This window comes from Podarcis filfolensis (genome assembly GCF_964270895.1).
Source record: "Podarcis filfolensis genome assembly, chromosome: 11".
NCBI lineage: Eukaryota > Metazoa > Chordata > Lepidosauria > Squamata > Lacertidae > Podarcis > Podarcis filfolensis.
This window is the reverse complement of record NC_139613.1, coordinates 3,141,479-3,166,800: the sequence shown is the minus strand read 5'-3', so window position 1 is coordinate 3,166,800 and position 25,322 is coordinate 3,141,479. Positions and strand designations below refer to the sequence as shown.

At 44.4% G+C, this 25,322-nt stretch overlaps 1 protein-coding gene across 8 annotated transcripts in view; it reads right to left on the bottom strand.

The window, feature by feature from the left end:
• The window catches only part of KIF24 (kinesin family member 24), a 34,442-nt gene extending 9,123 nt beyond the window's left edge, over positions 1 to 25,319 (bottom strand). The window contains exons 1-10 of one of the 8 annotated variants that reach the window (XM_083575508.1): positions 24,414 to 25,319; positions 24,112 to 24,322; positions 15,091 to 15,715; positions 14,671 to 14,860; positions 12,116 to 12,213; positions 8,660 to 8,875; positions 6,215 to 6,302; positions 3,151 to 3,272; positions 1,484 to 1,589; positions 108 to 179 (exon numbers count right to left, since the gene is read on the bottom strand). In XM_083575508.1, coding sequence (XP_083431634.1) covers positions 108 to 179; positions 1,484 to 1,589; positions 3,151 to 3,272; positions 6,215 to 6,302; positions 8,660 to 8,875; positions 12,116 to 12,213; positions 14,671 to 14,860; positions 15,091 to 15,698 — 1,500 coding nt within the window. In that variant the 5' untranslated portion in view covers positions 15,699 to 15,715; positions 24,112 to 24,322; positions 24,414 to 25,319. Of the gene's footprint in view, positions 1 to 107; positions 180 to 1,483; positions 1,590 to 3,150; positions 3,273 to 6,214; positions 6,303 to 8,659; positions 8,876 to 12,115; positions 12,214 to 14,670; positions 14,861 to 15,090; positions 15,716 to 17,443; positions 17,822 to 17,965; positions 18,106 to 19,769; positions 19,835 to 24,111; positions 24,323 to 24,404 lie in introns of those variants that run through there. The other 7 variants (XM_083575512.1, XM_083575509.1, XM_083575510.1 and 4 more) reach the window with 7 other exon arrangements.
• Positions 25,320 to 25,322: the final 3 nt, after the last annotated feature.

Sequence of the window (25,322 nt, the reverse complement as noted above, 5' to 3'; positions counted from 1 at the left end):
TGAACCCATTCGTTAATGTTGCTTTTCTTCCCATCCGCAAACCCTGGAGTAACGCTTGTTTAAAGCAGCCTTTGGGGAAAGTGTTCTGGTGTTGACCTGGGCCTTACCTGAGTGAGTTTGCTTTGCCTGAAGGGAGTGTGAGCATGTTCCTGATCCAGGGCGCGGATGCACTCTTTCAGCTAGAGAAAGACAACAACAGGTGGCCTCACACAGTGAGCGAGTGTAAAAATGGCAGCACACAGGGTTGTTTTTTCACAAGACCACACTTTGCTCTATAGCAGAGACTCTCAAAGTACAGTCATACCTCGGGTTAAATATGCTTCAGGTTGAGCGTTTTCAAGTTACGCTCCGCAGCAACCCGGAAGTAACGGAGCACGTTACTTCCGGGTTTCGCGCTCACGCATGTGCAGACACTCAAAATGACATCTCATGCATGCGCGGAAGCGGTGAAACGCCACACGCACAGACACGTGTTACCTTCTACTCAGGATGCAAACAGGGCTCCAGAATGGATCCTGTTCGCATCCAGAGGTACCACTGTATTGGATGGGCCTTTGCAAGCAGAGGGATATTATCAGTTCCTCCCTGGCTCTACTCAAGATTGCATTGACTGGAGCAGGCATCAGAGTATCAATCTTAAGGTCAGTCACCAGTGCTTGGGACCATGAAGCAACTGTCTGTTGCTTTCCCCAGTGGCTTTTTTTTAGGGGGAGGCAGCTTATGTTATACGCCCCTTGCCCCTAAAAACCAAGGGCAAGAAGGAAGGTTGCAAACTTCCTTTTTCCATGTTACATGCCTAGAGAGTCTTCCCTTGGCACAAAAAAGCCCACGAATACAGCATTTCAGGATTTCTGCTCTCTCTGTGTGACCATAGACCTCTGCTGAATGAGGCCACTGCTTCATCTAGCCTAGTTTGGTCTCACTGACAGTGACTCTCCGAGGCAAAGGTTCCCCCCCCCCATCTCCTCTTTCGGCAGGTTTATTTGCAGCTTCTAGGACAAGACCCGGTCTATAATCAGGTTCTGAGTCTTCTTAGAAGGTTCAGGATTGGCCCTTTTGACTATGCAATGCAGCCAATGAGATTTGGTAAAGTGATAACATTCTGAAGCCGAATCAACGTTAGGGCAATGCATTCTGTCCTCATTCTGGCACTATCTGTCTTATAAAAAAGGGAGAGAGAAAGAGAGAAATAATACCCAGCAGAAGCAAAGAGCATCACTACTTTATGTCCATGGTGGAGGATTTTTGCAAGCCGAAAACCGGATGTGAAATTTGTGAGGGCCCACTGTGGCTCAATCTTAAACGTCTCCTATTCCTGCACCAGCATCCAGATCTGGTACTCTACTAAACACAAGCGGCCCTGCCCTGAGTTCTCATCCCAGAGACAATTCCATCTTCTAAAAAATCACTGTCAAATATTAGGAACTGTCTTGCAAACTGTATTCAAATAATCTCAAAAGAAGCACAATTCACAGCAACTTACAGCCAGAAGACTTTGATTTATTTCTGCACCTTCCATTTTCGTTTGCCGGTCGGAGTCCCTGGCATCCGCAGCTCTCTCGCTGCCGGCCAGGTCAATGAAGGAGATCCTGGAAAACCAAAATCATTTTAGCACAACCTTATCCATCTTTTAATTAATTACCGTATTTTTCACTCCATAAGACGCACTTTCCCCCTCCTAAAAAGTAAGGGGAAGTGTGTGTGCGTCTTATGGAGCGAATGCAGGCGGGAGGCTCTGCACAGCGCTCCCTTTAAAGAGCTGCGTGGAGTGTGTGTTCGGCTCCTGGGGGCTTTTCCCCGAGGAGGGAGAAGGGCAGCCCGTCAGTCCCTTCACGTGGCTCTTGGGGGCTTTTCTGGGTGGTGGTGGAAGGGACTGACGGGCTGCCCTTCTCCCTCCACGGGGAAAAGCCCCCAAGAGCCGCACGCATGCTCCACATGGCTCATGAAAGGGAGCGCTGAGCAGAGCCTGGGATGCATACAGGCTTTGCTCAGTGCTCCCTTTAAAGAAATTTTTTTCTTGCGTTCCCCCTCTAAAACCTAGGTGCGTCTTATGGAGCGAAAAATACGGTAATTCTTCCAGCAGGTCCAGAGTGAGGTTTTATCCTCAACACCTAGAGACGTGCTTGCTCAAAGCCATTTAAGCCAGCTTTTCCACCTTCACTGCTGCTGCCTTTGGGCCTCCCTCCTATTGTCACTTAGCGACAGCCATTCCATCAGACTACCTGAGCCATTTCCATCCCCAACCTGTCAACATAAAACGGTAAGCCCTAAGTGGCTTATGTCCAAGAGAGCCTCCAGCACCAATCTGCCCAGTCAGCAGGATCTACGGTATGGGACCGAACCTTTTCCATGTTCCATCTGTAGCTGGGGGGTGACTACTCAGGAGAACAGAGGTCTCCCTGATGGCTGAACTTAAATGATGGAATACCTTGCCCACTGAGCTGCATTCTGCTCCCTTGTTGTTCTTTTCTTTTTTGGCTGGCTGGTTAAAACTTTCCTACTTCGACAAGGAAACTGTCTTGCTAGGCTTAGAAGTAGACCCTCACCTCAGAACGTTTATGTTGTTTCATTTCTTTTATGGGATTTTCATTCTTGTTGTAAATCACCTTAAGTGATGCAAGTACACTGGAGGGGTTAAAGGGACCCCTGACCATTAGGTCCAGTCGTGACCGACTCTGGGGATGCAGCGCTCATCTTGCTTTATTGGCTAAGGGAGCCGGCGTACAGCTTCTGGGTCATGTGGCCAGCATGACTAAGCCGCTTCTGGTGAACCAGAGCAGCGCACGGAAATGCCGTTTACCTTCCCGCCGGAGCGGTACCCATTTATCTATTTGCACTTTGACGTGCTTTCGAACTGCTAGGTTGGCAGGAGCAGGGACCGAGCAACGGGAGCCCACCCCATCGCGGGGATTCGAACCGCCGACCTTCTGATCGGCAAGCCCTAGGCTCTGTGGTTTAACCCACAGCACCACCCGTGTCCCTACTGGAGGGGTTAGGTGTACATTTTTTAACAAGCTCTTCACCAGGAGTTTCCTATGAGCAGAGTACATACACTCTTCACATGGTGGCTGCATTCTGAGAAGAGGACTGCAAGACTCATTGCAAGGTCTTGGAGGCAGAATGGAACATTTCCAGCTCTTTACCACTCACCTCCCAAACACTCTGTTTGCTGGGTCCTTAATCTGAATCTGGATAATGGCATGGGAACGGGAGGAATCCGAGTTGACTCCAGTTGCCCCAGTACTGCGCTCTTTTCCTCCTTTCAGAATTACCTGGAATGAAGGAGGAGAACTAAGACTAGGACTCCCCACATAAACCCCACAGTGAAACTGCATATGTACTAGTACAGTGGTAACCTGGGTTAAGAACTGAATTCGTTCTGTAGGTCCGTTCTCAACCTGAAACTGTTCTTAACCTGAGGTACCACTTTAACTAATGGGGCCTCCCACTGCCGCCACGCCGCCACTGCGCGATTTCTGTTCTCATCCTGAAGCAAAGTTCTTAACCCGAGGTACTATTTCTGGGTTAGCGGAGTCTGTAACCTGAAGCATCTGTAACCCGAGGTACCACTGTACAGTCCAACCAGCCCCAGATGACTCAAGGGAGACCATGCCATTCATTCAGAGGGAGGCAAAACTCCAGCATCATTGGGCATTTGGGAACTTTATAGTCTTCACATTATATTAATTTGTCTTTTTCTACTGTAGGAACATCTACTTATGCATCTTTTGTAAATTACTTTATTTTGCTTATTATCTGTTTGATCCTTACTCTTCTTTGTTTTGTTTTTTTGTTTTGTTATTCCATATTTGAGTTGTTTCATCTAGTGTTTTATGTTTTTACCTTTATATTAAAAAGCCTAATAAAAATTACTTTAAAAAAGAGAAATAGGAAATTCAATGTCCTTGCAACTTAAATGTCTGATGGCAGTTTGATGGCAGGTAATTCCCCCCCCCCCAAAAAAAATTCCTTTCATCATCACCAGCATTACCACAAAACCTGGAGGCAGATATTTAAGCCCAGCAACTTGTGGAGTCCTCATCTCTGCCACAAGGTCCTTTCATATGGCCCATTTATCACTATCTGAAAAACTCATTGAAAATCCTACCCGTGTGCAACAATCACTCACTGGAAATGAGCAAAGCAAAATGTATTTTGTTAAGGCTGGACATAAGCTGGACAGTTTCTCTTCTCACCCCCCTACCCGAAACTATACATTCCAAGCGTGCCAAAGGATTTAGTGAGCCAGAAAGTGAAGAGGCACACAATCAGTTCAGTGCGCTACGAAAGGCCAGCTTGCTCATCTGTCTCCATAGCCAACAGCAAAGAAAATACTGCCAAAGTAAACAGCTGGGCCACTGGTCCCATCACCTCCTGGCAAATAGAAGGGGAAGAAATGGAGGCAGTGAGAGATTTTACTTTCTTGGGGTCTGTGATCACTGCAGATGGGAACAGCAGCCATGAAATTAAAAGACGTCTGCTTCTTGGGAGAAAAGTGGTGACAAACCTAGACAGCATCTTAAAAAGCAAAAACATCACCTTGCCGACAAAGGTCCGTATAGTTAAAGCTATGGTTTTCCCTGTAGTGATGTATGGAAGTGAGAGCTGGACCATAAAGAAGGCTGATCTCCAAAGAATTGATGCTTTTGAATTCTGCTGCTGGAGGAGACTCTTGAGAGTCCCATGGACTGCAAGAAGATCAAACCTCTCCATTCTGAAGGAAATCAGCCCTGAGTGCTCACTGGAAGGACAGATCCTGAAGCTGAGGCTCCAAGACTTTGGCCACCTCATGAGAAGAGAAGACTCCCTGGAAAAGACCCTGATGTTGGGAAAGATGGAGGGCACAAGGAGAAGGGGATGACAGAGGACGAGATGGTGGGACAGTGTTCTCAAAGCTACCAGCATGAGTTTGACCAAACTGTGGGAGGCAGTGGAAGACAGGAGGGCCTGGCGTGCTCTGGTCCAGGGGGTCACGAAGAGTCGGACACGACTAAATGACTAAACAAAACAGCTGGGCAGGTGGGGGTGGGGATGGGATGGGATGCACAGCAATTTCAATTTCTGGTCAATAGAACCAAAGAAGGAATTAGTGCCAGGGCTGAGACCCCTCAGTGTTAAAATTTTGCAATATCATTTCTACATCTATTGCAGTGCACAAAGTACTTTGAAGCTCCTATCAGCACAAAAATATTGGGGGGTGGGAGGAGGGAGAGAACTGCACTGTTTGAAAGCTGAAAGAACCAGTTGTGGAAGTTGCTCAGAAATGAAAACTGCTTGTTGTTAGTTCAAGGCAGGATGGGAGGCACTGCAGAACAGGATGGCCCAAGGAAGTACTGTGTCCAGTTCTGGGCACCACAGTTCAAGAAGGACACTGACAAACTTGAACGTGTCCACAGGAGGGCAACCAAAATGGTCAAAGGCCTGGAAACGATGCCTTATGAGGAACGGCTAAGGGAGCTGGGCATGTTTAGCCTGGAGAAGAGGAGGTGAAGGGGTGATATGATAGCCATGTTCAAATATATAAAAGGATGTCACATAGAGGAGGGAGAAAGGTTGTTTTCTGCTGCTCCAGAGAAGCGGACACGGAGCAATGGATCCAAACTACAAGAAAGAAGATTCCACCTAAGCATTAGGAAGAACTTCCTGACAGTAAGAGCTGTTCGACAGTGGAATTTGCTGCCAAGGAGTGTGGTGGAGTCTCCTTCTTTGGAGGTCTTTAAGCAGAGGCTTGACAACCATATGTCAGGAGTGCTCTGATGGTGTTTCCTGCTTGGCAGGGGGTTGGACTCGATGGCCCTTGTGGTCTCTTCCAACTCTATGATTCTATGATTCTATGTAAATAAAATCCTCAGAACTCTTAACCCCAAAGTGGGGAAAGAAATTCTTTAACGTCATTAACTGGGCTCAGAGGTGATGAGACCTAACTTTTGTTTTGGTTCCTTCTAGTACTTTTTTTCCAAGGGAAATCCGTTTTTTAAGAAAACCCGTGAGTCTTAAGAATCTAATGAGGAGAGAGAGAAGAAATAATCTAATGAGAGCCCAGGTATGTCCAGTATTTTCCTTAAGAAAACGCTTAATGAGAACAATTGGCCACATGCACTCAGTACACATCCTAAAACATCTAATCACCATCACGTGGGGCACAGTGGTATTTCCATGGTACCTGCACCCTCAAAGCTTAATAAAATGTGTACGTCTGGGTGGTCAGAATTACCTCTAGTAGCAGGCTGACGGTGTTCACTTGGACCTCACGCAGCCCGACTATCTGCACAATATGCTTACTGTCTTCCCTTGCAAAAAGCCTGGGGAGGAAACCACATAGATTAGTTGCAAAAGTGCTTGGGGAAAAGGTTCAACAAATGCCCATTTTAATTTTCAAAACATGAAATTTACTTTTAACCCCCACTTCCAAATAGAGCCGATTACAATAAGCACCCATTAAATAATTCAATGTAACAATAATCAGAAAAACAACAGAGTCCAAGGAAGGGGGAGCGGAACAAAACTCAAACTACGGAAGACCATAATGCTAATTTTAACCATAAGCTGGCTCCTCAACAGTCACAGGATGGGTGCCATGTGTGTTCTCTTGGAAATCGTGTTTCAGAATCAAGCTGTCATTACAGGAAATACCCTATTCTAAAAATCTCTGAAGGGGAGGGGCACAAGGAGCCTTGACTGATGTTTGGACAATGATCTCTGTAAATGGACAGGTTCATATGACAGAAGTCAGTGTCCTGGGCACAGGACATTTGGATCAGGGATGGGGAACCTGTGGCTCTCCAGATGTGGCTGAACCCCAACTCTGTCAGTCTCAGGCACCATGGCCGATTGTCAGAAATTATGGGAGTCATGGTCCAGCAGGTTCCCATCAATAACCTGGCCGTGATACTCCAAACCAGCTCCAGTTTCCAAGTAATCTTGAAAAGCGGAACCATGTTACCAAGTCCATCTCTTTCCAAGAAATGTTGCAACCATTGCACCAAAGTTGGTTAAAAGATGCTTCCTACCACAGGCATCCTACAGAATCAAAGAGAGCCAGTGCAGTGTAGTGATCAGTGTTGGACCTGGGAGACCAGGGTTCAAATCCCCACTCAGCCATTAAGCTCCCTGGGTGACCCTAGGCCTGTCACTCACTTGCAGCCTGATCTACCCCACAGGGTTTTCGTGGGGATAAAAAGCAGGGAGGAGGGGAACTTCACCTTGAGCTCATTGAAGGAAAAGTGAGATATAAATGCAATCAGTCAAAGCTGGATCTAACTGCAGGCTTTGAACTTGTCCCTCGATGAGTGCAACGCCATCAGTCACAGGATGAAGACTTCCTTCCTGGCCAGCTGAGGCACCCACCAGCAGCACCTCCACCTTGCCTGGGTGGAGCTTCCATTTATTAGCTCTCACCCAACCCCTGACTAACTCCAGAAACTTGGGGCATCCCCTGACACACTCAAATCAGACGAACACAAGAGCCGAGCGTCATCAGCATGCCGATAATTAATATCCCAGTAAGACTGGACCAAAAGCCTATCTAGCACAACATCCTGCTTCCTCGAGTGGCCTCAGCCAAAATTTATTGATGACCTCACTCACTGGTTGAAAAGCATGACCAAAGGACAGAAAGACACACAGCACCTGATCCAGCAACCCTTATATAGATATGAATCCCACCATGAACAACAGAAGGTAAGGTTCCACAATTCCACGTCCCCATCCTCACCCAACCCTGCCAACAGTGGGATAGCACCAGCTGCCCTTGAAAGACACAGCCATTCACGGGAAATTGGTTTTATTTCAATGCATAGTCCACCCCATTTTGAAGCAGAATTGATAGCTGAAACTTCCCAGCGGGAGATCCTCATTTCATTTCACACTTGAAATCGCAGGGGCAGCAGACACTGCTGAGTGTATCAGCTAGAACAATCAGGAGTGGGGGGAATTAATTTATGTTGATATTTAAATTGTCATCTGCCTGTTGCAGAATTAATAACCCAGAGAGATGATTAAGTGTTTGCAGTCCTCCATCCCCACAGAGCCCCCACGAAATAGCGCTCTCGCCACCTCTCCGCTAGAAAGCACTCCCTGTGCCATGCAAACATCAACACATCCCTCAGGTCACCCTGTCAAAGGAAGGACAAAAGCTGACATGCCTGAGCCACACGGGAGATGTCTCCATTCTGGAATTTACTGAAAAGATAAGATTGAGTTACAGCAGTTGCTAGAATGGTCACACACAAAAAGGGAGGGTGGGCTTTTAACGCTTTTTACTGAACAAACTATATCAGCAACTAATTTTATGGGAAGGAGGGGTCAGGCTCCATCGCCCCCTTCCCACAGTATGGACTGACAGCAAGCCCTGCTGTGTAGCCCTGGCAACAGAATTAGTAGTAGATACTTCTCTGGGGGCAGATTTGGCTCTGGGCGTCTAGCTACCAACTCCTAAACTGCACACTTATGAAACTACAATATCAAAGCCGCCTCTTTTAGGCAGACTGAGCAAGCTGCACAGCTCTTGGGACAGGACTTTATTGTGCATCCCTTCACTAAAAAACAACAATAACCCACTTGTCCCCAGATTTCTCTGTTCCAAGCAACTCTAATTCTGTTCAGCTATATCTGATTAACGGCCTTGGTTTCAAAAGCTGTACTCTTGGATTTTAAGCACCTCTTCCTTCCATTTAGCAGGTCATAAAGCTGTCCACAGTAGATCTCATAAAAGCTGATCCAGACATGGAGGTCTTTTCTCGTCTGAGATGCTTCCAATTGCCTGAAGATATCGTTAGCAGCCAGGGCGTAGAGTCCTGGGTTTTGGTGAGTGCCAATCATAGTATAGGTCTTGCCAGCACCCGTCTGCCCATATGCAAAGCAGGTGGCGTTGCCGCTGTAACAAAATAAAGAGAAGCATCTTTTAATATAGCAGGTCCTATTAGCGTGTAAAAGACTATGGTAAATCACAGACACTGAATGCTTGCCCAAAACTACTTCTGTGGGATAATCAAATGTGGAGATATGGAAGCAGCCTCCAAGAGATCTCCTGATGTCCTCTCACATCCTGTTTAGATCTGTTGCACATAAGACATTCTCAAAAGGTTTGACTGTAGAGAAGGCAACAAAGCATATGGAAGAGCCATCAGTGGGGAACATCATGTACAGAGCTGCTACGTGAAGTTCAGTGGCTATACAAGAGAACCACCATGAGCTACAAGAGCTAAGCTTTTCTGCCTTCAATACTAATGAAGTCCTCTACCTGGTGGGCAAAGATGGCACCCTTTAAAACAGTCCCCTGGACCTGCTTGCCCTCCTTTTGATTCCTATATTGCATGTTCCACAACACAATGGCTCCATTAGGAGCGGCTGTCACTCCAATAACAACCTTCCCAGCTGCCTCAAAAAGAACTCCTGCGTGATGCCTCTGCGGCTTGGGCACAGCATGGGGCACTCTCCATTAAGCTGGCACCATAATTGATTATGTTTACATTATAATGGTGACAAAAATGTGGAGTTTAGTTTTTTTGTGATATTCAGCTTGGCCTAATAGTCAGTCTAACTAATCAGAATAGCAAGATGTAAGATGGAGAGAAGGTATTTGGTCTTTTTGCTTCCTTAAATATGAAAGCGTCTTGTGTCTGTGTGTATGTACAGTTGAATGGTAAAGATAAAAATATTGATATAGAAGTTGTGAGCAGTATTATATCTGACCTTTCTCAAGTTACACTCTGATTTAATATGGTTGCATCCTTAAAGTACCTTCATCTAGTTGACTTTGTCCCAAAAGTCACAAGGCTGAAAACAAAATGTAATTGTACTGGCGGGTTTTCCTTATGTAGCTGAATACCAGTTGTTGTTTTAAGTAGCAACATCAAAAATGCGAGGGGAGGGGACGACACTAAATTGGTATAGTTAAAGAAGCAGAGACCAGTGGTACAAGACAATGACTTTGCAATAAATATTTCTTCTACTTACACCAAAGAAGATTGTCTCTGAAGTACCTTTATTTTATTTTGCAGTGCAATGCAGAGCAGCAGAAATCCAGATTTGAATCCCTGCTTAGTCATAATGGGCCTTGCAAATCGGCACCATCAGTAGGGCACCATTTTTAATGTCCCTGGCCCAGCTTATCTATTGTAATCCGCCATGAACATTTGGGATATGGCAGGAAAGAAATTTTAGGTGTGCTCAAGGTGCAATCCACAAATTGCTTATAACCCAGGTAGTATTATTCAAATCTCTGCCGACTTCTCTGGCATCAAAAATTAGTGGGCAGTGCCTCCAGCAGATGACACTCAAGTCTGACACTCCATACTGAGCCTTATTTTGAAACAGCATCTGAAATCCTGAATGGCCACAAGAGGCTGCTCTTTTTCTAGCTGAGTGAGACGGCATTAAAAGAAGCAAGCCTTAGTTTAACAAACACATTGGGACCATCAGGGCTGGTTTTCCAGCTGATCTGAGCTGATTTGATTCACAATAAAGCAGCAGCAACAGGAACCGCAAGTAGCTACTGTAATCTCTCAAAAGCAGAGTGGGTATAGCCCATGAAAGTTCATGCCATGATACAGAAAGGTAAAGATAAAGATACCCCTGACCGTTAGGTCCAGTCACGGACGACTCTGGGGTTGCATGCTCAACTCGGCCGAGGGAGCCGGCGTTTGCCTGCAGACAGCTTCCGGGTCATGTGGCCAACATGACGAAGCCGCTTCTGGCGAACCAGAGCAGCGCACAGAAATGCCGTTTCCGTCCTGCCAGAGCGGTACCTATTTATCTACTTGCACTTGACGTGCTTTTGAACTGCTAGGTGGGCAGGAGCAGGGAGCGAACAACGGGAGCTCACCCCGTCGTGGGGATTTGAACCGCCGACCTTCTGATTGGCAAGCCCTAGGCTCAGTGATTTAGACCACAGCGCAACCCGCGTCCCTTGATACATACATTAGTGTTTAAAGCACCTTGGGACTCTGCTTTCTTTTTTAACCATTAAAATAAATTCTGATCGTTCATTGTTACAGAAGTAAATACAAGTCACCATTACTTTTCAAAAGCTACACAACATTTCCCTAGTGTGGTTGAGAAAATGGACGGGGAGGTGACACTCCTCCTAAGTTATGTGCCTGCTGCAGTGCTCCAAGATTTCTATACCACTCTTCATCTAAGGAGCACAGTGTGGTTTACAATATAAAAACACAAAAATATGTAAAATGGTAATGCAGAAGATCTGCACTGCCAGCCTGAAAGTGAACCACCTACCCCATTATACTTTTGTGTGCTTCTGCAGTTCCCCTTCATTCTGTGGGGCTTTGGCATGATGCCATATTGGGTTTTATTGTTATTTACATTGTTAAGGAGATTTCTATTTCCCCCCACATGAAACACTTCATATGGGACTACCCTTGAATGGGTGTTAAGAAGCAGCACCTGGACTAGAATTGGTGCCTAGTTACTGGCTGCAAACAGTCACAGGATGTAAGAACATTCATACTGAAGAAGTGTGGCTGGTTGCTGGTTGGTTTCCAGGTTCCATTCAAAGTACCACTTTTGACCTTTAAAGTCCTAAGTGGTCCAGCGGAAAGCTTGCTTCTGCAACTGCCAATGCAAATCCTACACCAGACCCCCTTTACCACTGAATATCTGCTAGAATGGCATTCCTTAGGAAATACTTCCCTAAGTGGGTGCCCATCACAGCAATTCCATGGAAGTCTTCAAGACACCCATGAAAATGTTCCATCCTTGGGGTTACGATGGTGGGAACAACTGAGTTATGCTACGCCTGTTACTGATTTTATACCGGATGCCCTTTTTTCTACACATTTTGTTTTTCTTGTTTATTTGATTCTATTTGATTATTCACCTTTTAAATTGTGAACTACCTTGTTAAATGGCAGGATACAAATCTAAATAAATAAAATGGAAAACAATTTTTACTTTCCTTCTCTTATCTGCTCATTTATTTTAAAATGACACATAATTCAGATATAGGATAGTGTGTGTGTGTGTGTGTGAACAATCCAAAAGAAAAACAGAGGAAGAAAGGTGAGCACCATGAAAACTTCAATAAACATCACTAAACATATATAAACAACGAAAATGTTCATAGGCACAGATAGGGAAAGGATACATAACACCCTACCCATTGAAAATGTGTTGAATGAGGGGGTGGGCAGTCTTCATGTACACATCCTGGTTGGAACAGGCCTCCCCAAAGACTTCATCAAAGTAAAACACATGCTGCAAAAAGAAAAGGGATATTTACACAAAAAGGAATTCCACTCCTTTCACCCACCCATGATGATAAGATACACAGCTGTGGATGTGAATCCCATTCAGAGTGAAACCAGGAAGCTGAGACCCCGCATAGCCAAATTCAGACATCATGCAATCACCATCAGCCAGAGCAAACTCATGGATTCAGCAACTGTACCAAGCAAGTGTCTCTGAAAACAAAGCTGTGAGCAGAGCTAAAATAAGAAAGGGAGGAGGGAGGGAGGCAGAAGAGAATACTTCATCTTGCCTTAAGCGAACAGGTATGCAATGACAACATGGAATGATGCAAAATAAAAGTTAAGGTCCAAAATCAAGCCGTGGATTCTTGCTGCTGAAAAGGAATGTCCACTACCAAATTCTGATGTATTTTTGAGGCAAAGGAAACTAGAAACCTAGAAAGACGTTTCTAGGAAATCCTCATTTCACAATTTCAGAAGTAAAACTTCCTGCACTTAAGGCATCTTCCTCTTAAGCTGTTTGTGTCAGTAGGCACAATCTATGAGGACTTTATTTATTATTTGGCAAGAGCTCCACTGAACTGAAGCACCAGGGAGAGGAGGGGCATGAGTGTACATAACATGCTGCTCTGCAGACTGGTTACCTTCCTGCTGCTGTCAATCGGAATGAGAATTTGATCTAGGCAGCAGAAGGTACCTGGGACCAAGAGAGAGAAAAGATGCAAGACTATTAGCTGAAAAATCATTAACCACAGAGGGGAAGGAGGGCAGAGGAAGAGAGAGCATAGATCATTCAGCGAGAACTGGAGCACTGAAGGCCTGTGAGAACCTTGCTCTCTAGTACAATGGAAACCGGGGGGAAAAGAATTCACTAGGCTGGAAGCCCAGTTCTGTTGCCTTTGTTAAGCACAGGCGCCTCAGGCAGTAATTACAATATGCTCACTTTCCAACAGAAAAGAGAGAAGACAATGCAAGGAAGAACATTTAATCGTTAGAAATGCCCATTTCTCTTTTTTGGGGAGGGTATAAATCAGAGGCAGGTCCAACAGAATTACAGAAAAGTTTCAAGCAAGAGAAACTGCATGTTTATCACAGTCTAGATAAGTAAAAGTTTGGATCATGTCATCCTTATAGCACCATTTGTAATGTTATTTGGGGAGTGTTCCAGTACTGGCCTGAGATGCCTCCCCTCGCCACCTGCCAATCACAGGTTGTGGCTCATATGTGGCAGGAATATCTCCCTAGAGCACAATATGGCATCTGGAATATGGTCTTCTACTGTACCATAGGCATTCACACCAGAATGATTCGTGAAACACTGTTGTGCAATATGAGAATATAATACAGCAGCACTTAATTATTATGCAATCATTTTCTGGTAATGTCAAATTCCCTGCTGCTATAAATGTAATAGATATCTAAAAGGTAAAGGTAAAGTACCCCTGGAGGGTTAAGTCCAGTCAAAGGCGACTATGGGGTGTGGTGCTTTTCAGGCTGAGGGAGATGGCGTTTGTCCACAGCCAGCTTTCCGGGTCATGTGGCCTGCATTACTAAACTGCTACTGGTGCACGGAGGACCATGACAAGTGCCAGAGTGCACGGAAACACCATTTACCTTCCTGCTGCGGCAGTACCTATTTATCTACTTGCACTGGTATGCTTTCAAACTGCTAGGTTGGCAGAAGCTGGGACAGAGCAATGGGAGCTCACCCCGTCGTGCGGATTCGAACTGCTGACCTTCCAATTGGCAAGCCCAAGAGGCTCAGTGGTTTAGACCACAGTGTCACTCACGTCCCAAAATATCTAAAATAAACAAAAGAGTATGGGGTTCATGGACCTTGGAGGACATCTGCCCCTTTGTTGGCCTACAATACACTGTAGAATTCTCCTACAGACTGCAGTACTGTTGCAATGCTGTTATCGCTGCTGCAACTACGCTTGCTCCTTTTCAGCTTCCAGGAGCAAATCAAGGTGTTGGCTCCAACTTTCAAATTGTTATTTCCTAGGCCCAAGGACATCCATTAAGATAAGACCCCAGGGACTAAAGCAGTCATTCAGATTTCTGGTGGAGATCCTTCTCCACCTGTCAGCAAGCCATTGCAAAAGCACAAAGATGCCCTCTCTCACAAGCAGCTTCCTCTCTCACCTTTCCTGTCTCTAAAGCCTTATCCACTAGGCCTATAGAAGTCCATGCAAAAGTTCTCATTTTCAAAAAAGATCTTAATATTCAGTGGATAAGGTGTTGATGAATATTCTGGATTTAACCGTTTTTTCTGTTTTGTATGCTCAGATTTATTTTATTTTTTACAAAAGGATTTTTTTAAAGAATACAGATTAGTACTCTAAGTCCTGCTGTGGGAAGTTATTGTTTTATCTCCTCTTTGATTGTAAACAGATCAGTCTGAGACCATTACTTGAACACTTTAAGACATGATACAAGATGTAAGGAGCCAAAATTCTGCAACCTGCAAAATGTACTGGCTGAGGTCAACAGCCTCCTTCTTCTCATGGAGCAGGAGGGTTTCTTTATCTTCTACTGTGATGATATTCACTTCCCCACGCCTCTCTTCTCTTAAGCCAAGGGGACGCTTCCGAACGCACACACGGATCTTGTCAGTCTCAGTCCACGGGGTCTCCTTCTCAGAAGCATTAGGTCTGCGAAACACAGGATGTCAAAAATGCTAAATTTGCAATTTCAAAGTCAGCCCACACTACAGAAATTTATACGTGCAAATTAAATGTATGCACAATGTATTCCTAAAACAGTATATAGGATAATTGGTTGCAGAATTTTATTTTATTTTGTAACTTTTAACTTCCCCCACATGTACAAAGGAGAGAATTACATTGTTCCATGTAAAGGAATACAGATAAATGGTTATTACCTGGTACAAGAATGAGGCACTCCATAATTATAACCTGAAATATGAGCTACTCTTTGTACAATGGGGGCTTCAGCATCCCCTAGGAGAGGAGCAATATCGTTAGATGAACTGATAGCTGGAATGCCCAGTTTATGTTCTGCCCATGTTGCAGCAGCATTCAAAGAGTCTTTCCTAGGTCTTTTGTATTCAGCTTCGTGGCTCAACACTGCAGCTAAATCATCTTTATCTTCATTTACAGAGCAATTGGATAAGGCACACAATTCAGGCTCAAGCTGTTTTCTCCCTCCATCTCTTTCCTCTGAGAGGGAATCAAACTGAAGTTGTCTTCGAGGGCCACATCTAGTCGCCTGAGGCCGGAGGTAGAGAGCACCTGTCTGAAAATGCTGTTTTTTCCTCATTGCTTCCTCTTCTGCCTGCAACATTTTGATTATTCGAATGAGCTGGAAGAGGCGCTTGCGGTCCTTCATGTTATGCACCCCCAGCTTGGTGTAATCTTTCATGGAGACCTTGGCAAGTTCATCAATCCTCTGAAAGCCAAGGGCACTAAAATGGGGAAAGTATTTCTCAAGCTCTGCTTCACAAAGGCAATCGTATAGACAGGAGGCCATCTTCTATTCAAGGTCTGCTAAATAAAGCAAAAAAAAAACAACAACAAAGTGAAACATGTCTGTATGAAACAGTGGCTTTTTTAAAACATGGAAACTATCCATTAAGGGCAGCTGCAACAGAGCATCTGCTTCATGCTAAAGGGCTGACTGGGAATAGGGCAAAGATCCGGCAAAAAATGAATCAGGGTTTTGCAGCAGCAGCAGTGCTTACATGGCAGAGTTTATTGGTGGATAGAACCTCACCATTCAAAGTTTTATTCATATTTAAATTATTTCTAGACATGAAAATAACACCGCCATTAGTACCAGCGGAGAAGGAAAACCCAAGTTCAGATCCCCAGTCATCTGTGAAGCTGTCATTTCAGTAATCCTTACATCAACTCTGTCAAGTAGGCCAGTAATATTACCATCCTATTACAGGCAGGGAGCTGAAGAACAGTGGCTTAGCGAAACTCCCCAGTGAGCGAACAGCTGACGAGACTGGAAACAGAAGCCTTCTGGCTTGCATTTCATTTCCCTTTAGAAATGTGCACCTGCCAATGGGACAACAATTCGTAGTTCCAACAAAGTGGCCTCTACTCCACAAAAGCCGACACCATTGAAATCTAGGAATCTGCCTTATTCCAAGTGAGACAGCTAGTTCATCTAGTTCAGTATTGTCTGTAAACTGACTGGGAGCAGGAGACATTCCCAGCCCTAACTGGAGGTGCCAGTATAATAAATTTTTATTTATTTATTTATTTATACATACATACATACACTGCCCATCTGGCGGTTTCCAACAAAGTATTAAAATACAGTGGTCTGTTAAACATTAAAAGCTTCCCACTTCCCATAAAAATTAGTGTTTAAGGTCCCACAAGACACTTTGCCATCTTGCTCCAGCCCACTAAACATCGGCAGACACTCTGGAAATGGTACTGCACTGGCTACTTCAGTACATTTAACACATTAGGAATTACTAGGTTCGTTTCTGTTTGTTGTAAATGGGTTTGGTTCCCTTCTTTACTCTGATTGCTTATTAATTTTTAGATTTTTAATTGTTTTGTTGTTATTGCTGGATTACTGTTTTACCATATTATGATTTTTGTGTGTGCTTTGAGTAATTTAAGAAAAGTGGGAAATGCATTTAAAAAAAAAATAAATCAAAGGAAAATAAATCAAAGAAAATAAATCATTTTCTGCTTCAAAATTTAATTACCTAATTTTGATCCTGTTTAACCTGCCCTTCATCATCATTCCTCCAAGAGCAGCTTATGGCTAAGGAATACAGAGAGAAGGGAAAGGAAACTCTGGATATCCAGGTATATCAGTGCTTTCAGCAAAAGGTATTCAGCAATGCTTCTCATTGTGATTGAGCTGTGCTCCCCTTGTCACTCTGACAAAATGAAAAAACAAGTAACTTTAAAATCACAGCTGTATAATACGAGTTTATGAGGAGAATGGAATCCTGAAGCCCCAAATCTACCCATTAAACTCATGAACCTAAGGCAGAACAGTGACTACTTCAAGCACAAATTGTATCATAATGAATATTGCTTCTTTTTCTCCAATGAACTGATAAGTAGATCTTCTTAAATGGTGACCCTCATTCAGGAGCCTTAAAAAGCACCTCTAATGAAGTATTGCAGTGTGTAAATGGAATCAGTCAATCAATCAAGTCAGACAGTTAGTCATACATAAATATTCACAGTATACGATAACACTACACTGAGAAGCACATACTAGAACGTGCAATCACTTACTTGCGTCTCCCGGCTTCTTACACTTGCAAAGTATCTACAACTAATGCTACAAGCTCAGAGATGGACTCTACCAGCTACAGAAAGCGATGTGCCTAAATTTAGATGTGCCTCTTCCAGGCCAACCATGTGTCCCAAAGGCTCCCCACAGCTAATGATCAAAAGGCAGTGAAATGGATATGGACAAATTCAAAAGGTCATCATGTCACAAAGACAAAGGGGTGCTTGCATGTATTAATATATAAAAGAGGTTCTGCTCTAATCTTAAGTGTGCTACTGTTGCTCTGGAAATCAAAAAGTTTCACTTCAACCTAAGTGTATTTAAGATGAGCAACTATACACAATTTCAAGTTTATATTTCCTTTTTTATTGTGCACCATTTGATTGTTATTACTGAGAAAATCTTACAATCTTGACGCACTAAGGAGGATTTTATTCATATTCATATTCACATTCAAGCTAATGACACTTCCCTCTACCTACATCCAGGATGCATTCTTATAAAATTATTTGATAGCAACTCACAAATCCCCAAACAAAACTTCCATTTGTTTCTTGGTGGAATTTCCCTTTTGATCAAACAAATGCTGAAAGCTTCATACGTGCTTTGTCAACCGATTATGATCTCAGTCACCAGCAATTCAGTGTTAAAGAAAGAAGACTTGCTGGAAGGAAAGCAAATTGTTAGTTGAATCTACTGAAATCAAATGCTCTGTTGTTTATTTAAAATATTTTCAGGTCACCTTTTAGAGCAATCATTTTGAGGGCTTTTGGGGGGCAATTTTTACAATCAAGTGGTATATAAATTTCGTGCAATAAATAAAAAAATAAAAGCCTCCTCAACGTGGGTTACAAGATAAAACAGAATACAGCAAAACATAATAAAAACAGCAACAAAAAAAACAAAACAACTAGCCCCAAAATGTCAAAATCCAATAACAAAGTAAGACTGAAGAAATCAATCCAACAAGCGCACCTGAAAAAGTGCTTCTAATACCTTGGGTTAAGTACTTAATTAGTTCCGGAGGTCCGTTCTTAACCTGAAACTGTTCTTAACCTGAAGCACCACTTTAGCTAATGGGGCCTCCTGCTGCAGCCGCGCCACCGGAGCACGATTTCTGTTCTCATCCTGAAGCAAAGTTCTTAACCTGAGGTACTATTTCTGGGTTAGCGGAGTCTGTAAACTGAAGCGTATGTAACCCGAGGTACCACTGTAATATCCTGTGCACTTGGGAGGCCAGAAACATGGGCAAAAGGATGATTAAACATTACTGGGGTGGTGGAACAAGTTATGAAGAATGAGGCTAAAACAACCACTAGCTCATCAACGTGTTTTAACTACCCAGAAGGCAGAACCACATGCTACATGAGATGCAGAGAGCACTAGCCACATAATTTTTAGTTTGCATTTAGGAGAAATAAAAAATGATAAGTAAGAAAATTCACCTGATCTACAAGAAGACCAATTTTGGACGCACACAGTGGTTTTAAGACCTAGTACTAGGCATACAGAAATCAACGGGATCTGCTTCAAAGCAAAAGAACAGGCTGTAAAAAAAACACACCTTTTCCCATTCTCTACATGTTTACTTCACTTATTTATCTTGTTAATGCCCCAGTGTCTCGTGAAATAGACGTTTAAAATGTTATGCTACATCTAGAAATTCAGCAGCTGAGTTTGAATGATCATGCCACCACCTACCAGGGACATAGAGAATTAATTCTGAGCTACAAGCAGAATCAGGTCAATTTATTATGCAAAAAGCATGTTTAAGAAGCATTCTACCCTGAAGCCAATGGCAGGATTCCCATTGTTCACAATTCAGCTGGGCTGCAGCCACTGGATTTTGTATTCTAGAGCAGCTAGCCATCATGGGTCAGGTTTAATCCAGCCTATTAATTCAACGTGTTGCATTTTTATCCCACCCATCCTCCAGGGGCCCAAGAGCATTATACATGGGTCTCCTTCTCCCTCCATCTATTCTAACAACCACCCTGTAAGGTAGGCTAGGCACCAGGGTCATTCAGCAAATTTCATGGCAGAAAAGAATTACGATTTTATGCCCAAACACTATCTGTTATACAACAGTAGTTTGGAAACATGGCCTGCGGCCTCATCTGTTTCCTAACTGTTGTGACTCTCACTTAAAAACGCAAAAAGCGTTTCTCAAAAGCAAGTATCTTATTTCCAGCTACACTGAGGAAAGAACAGGAGTAATTTAAAATAATAAACTGAAAAAAGCTACATTCTTATCTTCAGTGCCACCTGCTGGTACAGAAGGGGAAAGCCACTTATCACATCATATAAATACAGTATTTGGCTATAGACCAGGGGTCAGCAAAGTTTTTCAGAAGGGCCAATCCACTGTCCCGCAGACCTTGTGGGGGACCGGACTATATTTTGAAGGAAAAAAATGAACAAATTCCTATGCCCCACAAATAACCCAGAGATGCATTTTAAATAAAAGCACACATTCTACTCATGTAAAAACACCAGGCAAGCTCCATGAATAACCCAGAGATGCAATTTACCGTATTTTTTGCTCTATAAGACTCACTTTTTCCCTCCTAAAAAGTAAGGGGAAATGTGCGTGCGTCTTATGGAACGAATGCAGGCTGCGCAGCTATCCCAGAAGCCAGAACAGCAAGAGGGATCACGGCTTTCACTGCGCAGCAATCCCTCTTGCTGTTCTAGCTTCTGGGATTCAGAATATTTTTTTTCTTGTTTTCCTCCTCCAAAAACTAGGTGCGTCTTATGGTCTGGTGCGTCTTATAGAGCGAAAAATACGGTAAAGGGCACAGTCTACTCATGTAAAAACACGCTGATTCCCAGACTGTCCGTGGGCCAGATTTAGAAGGCGATTGGGCCGCATCCGACCCCCAGGCCTTAGTTTGCCTACCCATGCTATAGACCCATGAGGCAATGATATCCACATAAGTACAAAAGAGAGAAAACCTTGGCCTCCAGAAAAAAATCACTTTAAATTTAATAATGCATGCTGAATATCATTTACACCTCCTGCGCTCATACATTTCCCACAGGAAATTCATTTACAGGAATAAATGGCACCAGGGTGAGGATCTGGGTTAGGGCGTGGGGAGGAATCTGCTGCTCAGATTTAAATTTCAGCTTCACAAGGGGCAGCTGTTGCTTTCTATTCTGCTCTATTTTACTCCAGTGCAAAGTGGCCACAGGGCACATAGCGGAACAACAAAGCCAAGCAGAATATTCTTTCCTTGTTCAGACACAGTGAAATAGCTCCACACATCCCCTTCACAAAGGGACTATATTTTGAATCTTATGGTACTCTTTCTAAATGACAGATTTGTAGACTGGGGGAGGGAGAAATGCCCGTGGGCAAGTGGTATGCATGTGTGTGGACACCACTGGGAACAACCCTGGTTGACAGGAGCAGCCGAGAAGCTCTCCCTATATGATCCTTCCAGCTCTAACCTGGCACCCAACCGATGAACCCAAGAGGGCATTCCCAACATTAGGGAGCATGACCAGCATTACACTGAAAGGGGTAGCGGAGGTATATATTCTGCCTCACCTAATGGTACCCTGATGTACTCAGAGATGGGAGTGGGAAGAGAAGAGCTTATTACCAATACAGTTTTATTGCCCATCTTCAACTGCACAGATGATCATAAACTGTTGCCCCTTGAAAAGTGGCAATGGAATCCACAAAGTAATATTGTTTGCTTACCCTTCCCTTAGCATATCAAATATTTTACACCCTTGGGGTGTGGGTGTGCAAATCATAGCAATCCAGGATCTCTCTAATCCATTCATTTTTCATTTATTTTTAATCTCACAAACTCGTGCTTTTAAGTTCTTCATACTGCCTACATAAATAGTTCTGTAAAACTCAAAATGCTAATAAAAGTTTTATCAAATAAAAATGAAATCACTACCTACTTTGTAACTGTGGCTAAAAGCTAGCCAGTTAGCATTACTCTTTCTCATCACTAATTTCAAATACAGCAGCCTGATCCATTTTCTGATCATTCTTTCATATTAATTTTAGCCTGATGACCTCAGTGAAAAAGCCTCTGCTCCACAGCCGATGTAGGACAACTGCTGTAGACAACAGCTGTTGTGGTTCCTGAAAACTTCTCATTTTCCTGGTACGTGAATAAAACAAGTCTGAGTTATAGTGGGCAGCTAATCATTTAAAAATTGCACGCGATTCTTTCCTGCAAGGAAAGCTTTCAGAAATCCAAGAATGCTTTCTTCATTATGTTTCTATATAAAAGGAAATCTGTCTTTACACAGTTGAAGCTATTATTGCTTCATTCCCTGTGCTTCAGTTGCCATGTTAATGGTTTCTGTTACATAGCAACCAGCTTCTTCCTTTCGAGTTATAGAAATGATAGGAGGGAGGAAAACTGCCTATACTTTACTAAGTTCTTGTTCCAGCTCAGGGGAGAAAGACATTTCAAAGCTCTAACGGGGCTTTTAAGCTATGCTGCAATTTGTAGCTCATAACTAACGAACAACAGAGAGGGTACAAGGAACATTCTGCCTTTTACTGAGTTTGCCCACAGACAAAGGCAGCACCGAGTATTCAGACTGTAGGGCAAGAGGTATCAAGGGCAAGCAAAATCCCCTCAGTGCACTAGTCTCACACAACATTCATTGGGATGAAAGGATTCATCTTATGGTCACCAGGTCCAAATCTCAACACTGAAGCAGGATCCTCTCAAAGTTTGCCATATTTGTTGGCCGAGGAGGGGAACGCCTACTGCCACTCGCTAGGATCAATGTGGGTCTTCCCGACAATCAAGATAAGGTGGAGGGAGGCCTGAATGCTTCAGGACAGAGAACGAGTCATTTTGGCATACAAAGGAACATCCACTAAAGTAAATCTACTTGGGAGGATGCTTATACTGCTTGGAAGATGAGTAATGTGTTACTGTAATGACAAAGGAAATTTAGAGGAGCACCGGGACACAATGTGAATCCCAACAAGATAAACCAGTGAACAAACAGAATGGGGAATTCATTCACCACATACTGACCTTTCCTATTTCATGGAAAACACTGACGGAGAAGCAGGGCACACCACACTCTGAAGCAGCACAGGGGTGGAGAGATCACTCCCTATCTTTCTCTGGCTTTCCACCAAGGGTGCTATGATCCCACAGCTTCTCTCCCTCTTCTAGGGCAGCTCAGCACACTGCAAAGCACAGTGCTGGTGAGACTCCCAGCAAGAAGCAGGAATAGGCTTAGTATGGTATGCCAGTATAGCCAACTGTGCCACACAAAGAATTTGGCACTACAAAGCTTAAAGCACTGCTTTCAAGTATCTGCAAGGCCTGCCCCAAAGGCAGCTGTGTTTCAGTAATTCCTGGGCATGTATAAGCACACAGAACCATAAACAGAATGACCCCGGCATAGAATCCACTCTCTATCTTTAGGCTACAGCACAGAACATAAGACTGCAGCCTAGCAGATGCTGAGGAGAAAGACTCAGCCTGCTTGCTTTTCCAAATAGAAATGCATTATCCGATACAAGCTGAGGTTACAAGAAACAATGCCTCAGCCCTGTTCATTTCCAATTATTGCACAAAGATTGCGTGCTCAAAATGAGGTCAGTCTCATAGAAGCAATGTCCCATCTACGACAAGGCAGCACCTGTTTACCCAGAATTCACACATCTCCCCCCCCAGCCCAATTTGCATAGTTGCAGCTGGTGCTAGCAGAGCTTTCCCCATGCTAGAACCTTGCTCAGTGTTGAGAAATTCTGGAAGAGAAATGAATTGGGAAGAGACAAGGCAGTTATATCCTACCGTTTCTCTTAAAGGGGTGGTGAACCTATTAGCCAAGCCACACCCACCACATATGACATCAGGTATGGGGCAGGTAAAGATGAAGAGTTTGGATTTGATATCCCGCTTTATCACTACCCAAAGGAGTCTCAAAGCGGCTAACATTCTCCTTTCCCTTCCTCCCCCACAACAAACACTCCGTGAGGCGAGTGGGGCTGAGAGACTTCAAAGAAGTGTGACCAGCCCAAGGTCACCCAGCAGCTGCAGATGGAGGAGCGGAGACGCAAACCTGGTTCCCCAGATTGCGAGTCCACCGCTCTTAGCCACTACACCACACCAAGCTGGGCTAAAGGGAATTTGCAGACCTGTGGGCACAGGGCTTTGCAAGCACCAACAACCAGCTGATCAGCAGAGCCTAGTGCTTTACAAGCTCTGGTAATCAACTGATTATCTGCACAAGTGGAAACAGATTACCTGACATCATGGTGACTTTGCCCTGCCAGCCATATTCAGCTCCCTATCCCTGCTCAGGGTGGCAAAAGTGTTTCTCCCACGACTCAATTCCTGGTCTCAACAATGCTGTGTTAGGTGAGAGAAGGAGTTGACCAGCTACAAAGTAGCTGGTAGTAGTATACTTCATGGGGATCTGAACCCGGGTCTCTGTGACCCCTCTAACCACTCCCCACCACCACCAAAAGCAGATAACAGCTAGAGACCTGGGCATCTTAAGGAGTACTTTCTCCCACATGAACTTGTCCATGAATATAGACCTTATTTGTATCCAGTAGAAGCAGAGGTGACAAAGACAATGATAATGGCAGAGCCTTCTTTGTGGTGATGCTACCAGCTCTGCAATTCTTTCCCCAGGGAGATCTGCCAGACAACAAGTTTGATACCTTTTTCTTCTTTTCTTTTTATATTCCCAGGTCTTTCAGAACTGCTGATTTTCATTCTCTTCCGAATTTTGTATTTTTCATACCATCCAGGCCAGACTCCACTTTCATCCTTATTTCGGATTTTCTGAGTTTATCGCTTTAGGCAAGCTCAAATTTTGCACAAACGGCTGCACAAAATCCTTCCTGGACTGAAGAGGCGGGCTGCCAGACTCTAGGAATACAAGGAGACAAAAAACAAACCTTAAATCAGGCTTTCACTGAAGAGAAATGGCAGCACCAGAGATACGTGCAACGATCATTACCTGCTGAAAATTGATGCCTCCAAAATCTTGCCAAACGTTATGTGAGGGGAAAAGCAAGGCGGCCTGTCAGTCCTTTCAGATCCGAGGTCGGTTCCTCCATGCCCCCACTTTAAAAATTTTTAACTGGTTTTAAAACAAGGCCTGGCTGCACATTTAAATAATGGCTCAAGGGCCAAGGAAATCCGAAAAAGCGTATTATCCTAACAGGGTTGCACGAATATGCGGGATCCGGCAGGTGCAGCGCCAAACCAGCGCCGGCCTCTCCTGACTTTCCACAGAAACTTCTCACAAGGGGAGGCCCTGAACCGCCGTTAGGCCTCGTGGAGGACGCTCCCGCTTCTACGAGCCCGTCGCCATGGCAACAGAGCAGAGGTCGGAGCTAGCCGAGTGTGGGGCGGGGAACGGCTGCGGCAACTGGGCCTCCTTCTCCTCTGTCACGAACCTCCAGCCGCGTGTCTCCCCCCCTCCTCAGATTTGTCGGACCCCCGCTAAGGACTCCCTCAGGGTGCGCTGGGAACGCTCCGTCCACCCGGCTAGGCCGCGTCTCCATGGCGACGCCGCCAAGCCTACGTTCAAAGACTCGCGCCTATATGTCGCGCCGCAAGACGTCACCTCAAACGGCCCAATAGGACGTTGAGCAAGAGGGGGGGGGAGTCCCGCTCTTCGCCAATTGGAGAGGCGACCAAAAAAAGGCGGGAAGCGGGTATCCTAGAGGCGGCACTCTTCCCGCGCGTCAGCATCTATTGGCTGTTCGCGCAGCATGAGACGGAAGCGGATGCTTCTTTTCTATTCGTCCGGCCCACGTCAATTGCGATAAAAAAAATCCAATAGTGCTTCGACATTGACGTATTGCACCGCCTTCCGGTTTCTGATTGGATTTCGTAGTCACGGCGGCGGGCGCTGTTGCCA